The sequence below is a fragment of the Emydura macquarii genome, unplaced genomic scaffold (genome assembly GCF_026122565.2).
Source record: "Emydura macquarii macquarii isolate MOO-44397 ecotype Brisbane River unplaced genomic scaffold, CSIRO-AGI_Emac_v2 contig_1348, whole genome shotgun sequence".
NCBI lineage: Eukaryota > Metazoa > Chordata > Testudines > Chelidae > Emydura > Emydura macquarii.
The window spans coordinates 12,741,347-12,749,440 of record NW_027131485.1 but is presented as its reverse complement, the minus strand read 5'-3'; the positions used below and the strand labels follow the sequence as shown (position 1 = coordinate 12,749,440).

The 8,094-nt window shown below is 54.7% G+C and overlaps 1 protein-coding gene across 1 annotated transcript; it reads left to right on the top strand.

Annotated features, from left to right (window-relative positions):
* Positions 1-185: 185 nt before the first annotated feature.
* JMJD8 (jumonji domain containing 8) lies at positions 186-7,384 on the top strand. Its single transcript, XM_067551509.1, has 9 exons — positions 186-455; positions 1,951-2,043; positions 2,752-2,800; positions 3,381-3,477; positions 4,018-4,086; positions 4,319-4,438; positions 4,627-4,694; positions 5,268-5,402; positions 6,369-7,384. The coding sequence occupies exons 1-9, from the start codon at positions 370-372 to the stop codon at positions 6,447-6,449; spliced, it is 798 nt and encodes a 265-aa protein (XP_067407610.1). The 5' UTR covers positions 186-369; the 3' UTR covers positions 6,450-7,384.
* Positions 7,385-8,094: the final 710 nt, after the last annotated feature.

Here is an 8,094-nt window from a genome sequence, read left to right as displayed (position 1 = left end):
GCCTGCATCTGATGCTGTAGCCACACACAGGTCAAGCTCTAACTGAGGCATGGTGGTAGGGGCTGGAGTGGCAGGGCAGGGGCCCTGGGGTGTGGGAGGCTATGCATGCAGGGTGAGGGAGAAGGGGTATTGAGTCAGGGAGGGAGAGAACAGGTATTTACCTAGAGCTGGTGGGGGATAAAATCAGAGAGGAGATGGATGGGAAAAAGCCAGAAGTGATTCAGCAGCTGGATTATTTCCCTTGCTGGCATTGGGGTATGTTACAGCTTTTAACATTTTGTCTTGCACTGTTATCTCTCGTTAGCTTTCGCAGTCTGCTTCCCCAAGAGCATCTGACACGCACAGAGAGCAGAGGGCGTCTGGGGGCAGATGGGATCGTGGTGGCACTTCCTTCTGCTCTTGGTCCCGCTGTCGCTGCCTGGTGACTTAGATTACATGGAACAAAATGGGGGCTGGTAAGTAGGTGCACAAGTGTATTCTCAATCTCTTCCTGGGATTTAAAGTGTCAGGTCTGGTCCACATTCCTCCTGTGCACGTGCTGCCATGCAGAATGCTATGTTGATTCACGCAGAGGTGGTCAGGGAAACCTCCGGTGCTGAAAGAACCAGGTTCCTGCTTATCACAATGTCAATACCTGTCTGCTTTCTCCCAGTCTGACCGGCACTGAACTGTGCTTGTCTCCTGACAGCTGGAGAATGATCTCTTACCTTGAGGTTTGTATCCCGAAAGGAGGACCTGTTAGCCTGCTGTTGATCTCTTAGCATTTTGTAAGCAGGCTGTTGATCACCTTCTCCTTCCTCCCTTCCCCCCGACATGGTCTTGGCTGATGTCAGGAGAACTAGCTCTGCCTAGATTGCCCAGCTAGAGGCAAAGTTGCCTAGGCAGTAGAGTGAAGTACTAAGGATGTGGGAACCTGGGCTATGTTCTTGTTTCTACCACTGACTCGCATTGTAACCGTGGGCAGGTCACTTACCCTTTCTGTGCCTCAGTTTCTCCACTTGTTCAGTGGTGATAATGGCATTTCCCTAGTTCCTAGGGTTGTGAGGATCAATTCATGAATGTTTGTGAGGTGGCTGGCTGCAGGGCACTGGAGAAACTCGAAGGGTTATTGATCACGTAACTCTGAGTGCTCTTGTGGAGATGCCAAAAGCAGACAGGTTAGATTTGGAAATAAAACGGAGAAATCTTGTCAGTGCTTAATGAAATGGGGAATGATGGCATTTTGAAATGGCTTGTGGGGGATGATTTCTCCACATCCCCCCATCCAACAAAATAAATATATTAAGTGACTCTTGAACTCTTTCTCCTTCTCCCCAACCCAGTTTGGTTTCGTTTGAACAGATCTAAGATGGAAAAGGAAAAGGCCCATTAGAACACCGAGTCCATTTCCGCATGGTGGAAGTATCTAATACCTGGGGGTGGAACAATTGCTACCCCTGTTCTTAGCCTAAAAGGCCAATTGGTTGTAGGAGCAGATGCTGAGAGGTTCAGCAACCTCCCATGAACTGACTCAGGCCAGGCATTCCCTGGGAGAGGGCGGGCCTAACTGGGAGTTGCCATGGGTTTACAGCCTTGTTACTTACCCTAATGGACCTGTGGGTCAATCAGTGCCCCTCTGCCATCTGCAAGGGGCTGACTTAGAATATTTTGTTCTTCCCTTAAAGCGGCTGCCGCTACGGAGCTGTCATGGCATCAGTTCCTTGACACTCCCAGCCAGGGTGTCGGACCGATGCCCCAGGCCTCTTTCCATTGCTAACGCAGCCCTTGGCACTGACCCCAGGGTCGGAGTTACTGTCCCTGGGTTAGTGGGGAAGGGAGCTGGCAATGGCCCTGTTGGTGATCTCCTGCTGCGTGGGTTGCTGATTGTGCAGGGGCTAATGGTCACGTGCTGGGAAATGTTCAGGCTGGCAGTGATTGATGCCGAGGGCTCTGTCCCTTTCCCCACCCCAGGCTGACGAACAAATACTTGGCTCTGGTGGAAGAAGAGCACTGCACTGTGCAGAGGAGAGACGCTTCCCTGACCTACTCCCAGTTCATAGACCAGTAGGTGTGCCGCTCGCTTTGCTCTCCGGGGCTCACCCAGCCCCTTCCCTGTAACCAGCACAGCATGTAACCAGCATGGTTGTTACTGGGGGAGGCAGGGAGGTTTCTCTGGGATCTTCCCCTCCACTTGATTCCACAGAGTCCTGGCTGTGCACAAGTCACTGGAAATCCTACAGCACCCAGAGGGATACTGGGCACCTTGGGACCAGTTAGGAGATGGAGTTTTCTGCCAACAGGCAACTTGCAGATCAGTTACCATACAACAAAATCAGATCAGAGCTTTCCCTCTGCTGCTCAAAAGAGAAGCGACTCCCCTAGCGAATCCCACAACCTCCACTTCTCCGTTAGCCCCCTGTGGACCCAGCAGTGTGCCAGCACAGAACATGCACCCCCACGCTGCCTGCACAGCGATAGCTCCTTGCTCCAGGATATCCCATGACCTAGATTTGCCCTTGGGATGGCCTGTGAATCTGGCTGTCCTCAGCTTGTTCACCCACTGCCACTGTAAGTGCAAAGAATTTGAGTCTGAGCACTGAAACAGCTCGACCCATGTATCGGTCACATAGCTCTGTAGAGGTGGTAACAGCTGGGTTTCAGTACAGCTCACACCAGGGGCTCCAATTTATCTGATGGGAGTGAGCTGGGTATGTAGAATGTGCCCGGTCCCAAGGGGCCAGGAAAGTGTTTAATTCCCTCTGTTTTCTCCAGATATGCTTTTTCCAGGCCTGTTGTTATCCAGGGGATCACTGACAACTCGGTAAGTGCTACATGTTCCAGGTTGTGCTGTCCCCCTCTGGCCTGAGCCATGCTAATTGTATGTAGAGAAACAACCCCCTGGAGCCCATACGTCCTTTCTTCCTGGACCAGCCTTGTGTGCCCTCCTGGCACCCAGGCACTTGTTCGTTATTTGGCTAGGAGTAACTTCTGCCAAAAGTGGAGATTGACAGTAGGAGGTGGGGTGATGGGAAGCAGTGAGAGTTGAGGTGTGGGGGGTTCTCAGTGGAGATCATCAGAGTAACCCAGGGAATTCATTTGGGAGGGGAGTTCACTCCCACCCCATGATGGACCCTGAAGCAGCCCTCCAGGATCTATTCTGAAGCGGGAGGCTCCATCCCACTGTAGGAACTGAACCAGCCCCAGGGTGTCCCTGCGTTTGTCTGGATTGGGGAACGAGAAAGGCCATCCATCCTCTTGCTGGCAGCTCTAAAGCCAGATCTAGAGAGGGGAGGGCTGTCATGTCACTGCACGGGCCCCCCGGCCTGGCCTGTCACCCCAGGCCATGTTCCAAGCACCTCGGCCTTTCCGGGGCCCTTGTCACCTTTGCTCTGCGCTTGCAGGAATTTCAGGCGCTCTGCACAAAGGACAAGCTGCTGGCAGAATTCGGGGACCGTCTGGTGCGTCTAAGCACTGCCAACACCTACTCCTACCACAAAGGTGAGGAGCTTGGCTCCCGGGCACATGCGCTGAGCTGCACCCCCACTGGGCAGGGTTGTGTGCTGCGTGGCCTAAGCTGAGGCCTCCCTTCCTGTAGCCATGGCTGGCTGGTGACCGAAGATCTTGTCTGGCACCCTGAATTTAATCATCCAGGGAACACAGTAAGCCAGCCATGCTCCTTTTCCTTCTCCCTCTCCCTCTCCCTGGGCCAGCTTCGTGGCCTTGGACGAGTTGCTGGCCCGCACTGTGCCTCGGTTTCCCCAGCTGTGAACCGGAGGCGATATCACTTAGCCCTGGGGCTCTGGCGTTGCTCATGGCCTGAGGGGGTCTCATTGTCGCTCACTGGCATTCACCCTGCAGGACAACAGGGACCTCCAGGCTGCTGCACTGTGGGCTCTGCGGGGAGAATGAGCTGGAGGAGGGGGGGAGTGTGCTAGCTGTGGACTGAGAGACGCCCCTCGGCCCTGGCTGGGACCGTAAGTAACACGCCCTAGGGAAGGGCAGCCACCAACTCTCACCAGCCTGTCTCCTCCCTCGCAGTGGACGTGCCATTCCAGGAGTATGTGGAGCACCTGCTGGAGCCTCCAGACCCGGCCTCTCTGGGCAGTGGTGAGTAGACTATTCCCCCATTCAGGCCCTCCCTGTGCCCTTTTCAGTGCTCTGCCTCGGATTCACCTGTGTGGCTGTGAAATACAGTTCTGGCTGGATACCTGGGAGGTCCCCCCACAAGCCCACATTCCTGGCTGGTGTTGTGCTTTCTTCCCCAGCCTGCATGCCCCGACAGTGAGAGCTCGTGGTCTCTGGGGGCTAATGATCTCTCTCTCTCCCTCACCCCCACCAGACACGCTCTATTTCTTTGGGGACAATAACTTCACTGAGTGGGGTTCCCTCTTCCAGAAATACATGCCGCCTCCGTTCCGGATTCCAGGCACCAGCGGGGCCTACAGCTTTGGGATCGCCGGTCAGTACCACCTTGGAAAGAGATGGGAGCCAAGGGGAAGGAATGGGCTGTAGGGGATTCCTTCCCAGGTTTAGATGGACACATGCCAGGCCAGCCCAGAAGCTCTGTGGTAGGGCGTTCCAAAGGTGGCCTGGCAGCCAATAGGTGCAGTCCATCTGATCTGTTCTCTGGTCTGTCTCTGCCCTCAGGCTCCGGTTCTGGGGTTCCCTTTCACTGGCACGGCCCGGGTTACTCGGAGGTCATCTTTGGCAGGAAGGTGAGAGCTGCGTGGGGAGTGCATTTGGTTTAAGGATCCTGAAAAGCCAGGTATCTCCCATCCATGGCCCCGCTGTGGAGCAGTGTCCTCCCGGCAAAGTGGGGATTTGATCCAGGCTGCGCTGCAGAGGAGCATAGACTGTGCCAGGCCGGAGAGGACCAATGATCCACTTGGCCTGTTGCAGCAGCTGAGGCCTTGGAGGAATGGGAAATTTCCCCATAATGCATCTGGCCACTTGTACACAATGAGGGCCGGGGTGGAGGTTCCTTTGTGACCCCTATGGCAACATGGTGTATACAGACCTGGACCCAAGTCCCCATTGTGCTAGGTGCTGTACACACAGAACAAGATGACGGTCCCTGCCCTAGAGGCCTTGCAGTCAGGCCATCCCCCGCATCCGCTCCAAGAGGGCAAAGAGGTAGGGGAAATAATGGTGAGGGGAGGGATGCCCCATGAGCAGGGAGAAAGGGGAAGCCCACCCAGCAGAGAAGCAGAGACTTGCAGGTCTCCAGTGAAAGGGGGAGCCCATGCTGTTCAGAGCAGGGTATTTGCTAAGAGGCCCTCTCTTTGCAGCGCTGGTTTCTGTATCCCCCGGAGAAAACTCCCGAGTTCCACCCCAACAAGACAACTCTGTCGTGGCTGCTGGACACATACCCATTGCTGCCACCGGAGGATCGCCCCGTGGAGTGCACCATTCACCCTGGCGAGGTCAGTCTTGCCCTGGATGAGCCAGGCAGCCAGCCAGCCCCCTGCTGCAGCTGCTCATGGCACTGTGGTGTACATCAGTTTGGACCACAGGGGTTTGTGTGTCCAGAGAGAGCAAGGGGGGAGTTGTCTGATGCTGCCCCAGTTGCAGGGACTCTGACACCACAGTGGGATGGTATCTGGGAACCCCTATGCCAAAGCCAGGCTACCAGAGGATCAGGGATCCCAGTGTCAGCACCTCTGCACTCGAGCCAGGCTGTACGCTGGCCTGGCACAGCAACATAAGCAGCTGAGAGCTACAGCGTGCCTGTAAGGGGACCAAGATCCCTGATCCTGCTGCTTTCCAGACAGAAGGCAGGACAAGCATGGGTGGCAGCATCCAGGCAGCTCTGGCTGCAGGCTGAGTGCTGAATGCCCCTCCCGGGAGGAAGGGATTATCTTCAAGGAGGGGCACTGCAATGGTAGGAGGGGGCTAAAATGCACATGGCAGCTGGTGAATGCAGCGGGAGGCTGGGCTCAGGGTTAAGGCCCAGCATCTGCTCAGAGAAACTAGACACCGAGCAGCACCCTTGCTTTAACTGTGACACACTAGTTGTGAGCGCTGAGTGTGGCCCCTGCTTAGAATGTACAGTGACTCAGGCTGAGACAACGCCGTGGGGAGATGGAGTCCACATGGACACACAGCACAGCTCATTCTGCCTCTGCCCGCCACTGCCCCATCCTTAATTCTCTCCCACAAATCTGATATGGAGTGAACATGCCTCTTCAGAGGCATTTCCTGGCGGCAAGGGGCTGGCCAGCCTCTAGGAAGAAGCTCTCTCTCTAAGCTCAGGTCACTGGTGAGATCCCAGGCTGCCAACTGATTTCAGCAGATAGAGCCGAAGCCAGAAGGCAGCTGCATCAAGCCTGCACAGCCAGTGAAGGAACAGGCAAGCACCTTCCTTTCCCCCACTTCTGTTTCCTCTGCAGGTCCTGTATTTCCCTGATCGCTGGTGGCATGCCACCCTCAATTTGGACACAAGTGTTTTCATCTCCACCTTCCTGGGGTAGAAGCTCAGGGCTTTGCCTGCCTGACATTCCTGGTGGTTTCCCACAAGCTGAGTTGTTCGCTTCCCTCCTGATACAGCCAAGGGTAGAAACCCTGGTGTTCTGCTGGTGGATTATAGCCATCTCAACCCTGCAATATAAACCTGAGAGCAGCTGACTCTGGCAGTGGGGCTGATACAGCTCTAATCCATCTAGGATTTATCCCAGTCTTTGAGCACCACCACCATTCGTGGCTCAGCAGCTGCTGGGGTTGGGTTGGGTTGGGTTGGAGCGGGAAACCTGACCTCTTTCTCCTAGCAGCTGGTGGCATTTTGTGCTGTACTTACAACTCTGCCCTTTCTGTTCCTCTCTGCCTCTCAGTCATGCTTCAGCTTCTTCTCCTGGCTCTGTAGTCCTTCCCCCTTGTTGTAGATTGCAGCAGCTCCATGGGCAGAGCTCTGGGGCATAAGCTCCTTCTTTTGCCGGCTTGCTCACTTCACCCCCTTCCTTCACCTCCTCTTTGGGTTTCTAACCCCTCAGGTTAGAACAGAGGCCATTACAGAAGGTAGCTTCTGGCTCAGCCCTGGTACCTAGGCAGGCGTGACATTACTTAGTAGCTCTTCTTTCAATGGACCATTTGTCAGTAGCACAGAACCAGCCACTCCAGCTCTAGAACTAAACTGCCAGGCAGGGGCTTAGTCTAGCCTCTGAAGCCCTCATGTCCTCCTGTCGTGCACCTCCCGCAGCATCTCTGCTGAGAGCTCAGTTCCTGGTGCTTGTTCATGAGTGCACTTCAGAAAAGTGAAGGACCACAGGTATCCCCCACGGCTGTGCTGGGGGTGGTGGGGCTGCCTTTCACTTGAATGTTAATGCACAAGCAGCACAGGATACTTGAAATAAGCCGTTAGGTTATTTATTGAGATTTTTCAATTTCCATTCTGGATTAAAATATAAACAACCTTAACTCTGCACTTGTCATTACTGCCTTAGCACTGAATCCTACTACCCTGGAGCCCAGGCTGTGGCATAAAAGCAGCTGCTACCTTTCCTCTCATTTCCTCTTGCCCCCCAGGCATTGCGGGAAATTCATCCCTGCTCTGACAAGCGCAGGATTATTCCAAGACTGAACCTGGCTTCCGGGGTTGTTTCCACAATTGCTGCCCCTTGGCCCAGAACTTTTAGTGCTTCCCAGCTGTGGCTCTCAGCACCTTATCCACAGGGTCTAGCTGCACTGCAGTGGGAGGGATGAGTGCGCCATGTGTAGCCAGGAGCTAGCTTTGGGCTAGCTAGAGCAAAGCCAGCTCAAGTGACAATAGCAGTGAAGCCCCACCAGCATGGGCGAGCCCCACCCATCCCAAGCCCTCAGTACCTAATCATGCTGCCACTGGTTCACTGCTATCCTTGCTCTAGCTGGATCAAAACTAGCTCAGCTATGTCTACACATGTTGCAATCACCTCTCCTGCCGGCTGTGCACAGAGACCCAAATAGCCTTATCCTGGGTTCTGCAGATGGGGAAACTGAGGCACAGAGTTACAGCTCCAGGGCGAGACTAGAAATAGATCCCAGATCTGCTGCCCTAACCCAGTATCCCTTCCATTGCAATGAGCACAGACCACGCGGCCTCCCAGTAGCGCATCCTTAGAATAGTTCTTGGGCTAGTCTGTCCTA

Excerpts from the sequence above, each read along its gene's own strand:
- JMJD8 (XM_067551509.1), top strand. The coding sequence starts at position 370 with ATGGGATCGTGGTGGCACTTCCTTCTGCTCTTGGTCCCGCTGTCGCTG. Across the intron at positions 4,439-4,626 it reads CTACAGCTTTGGGATCGCCG|GCTCCGGTTCTGGGGTTCCC; the intron begins GTCAGTACCACC and ends CTCTGCCCTCAG. Across the intron at positions 4,695-5,267 it reads AGGTCATCTTTGGCAGGAAG|CGCTGGTTTCTGTATCCCCC; the intron begins GTGAGAGCTGCG and ends CTCTCTTTGCAG.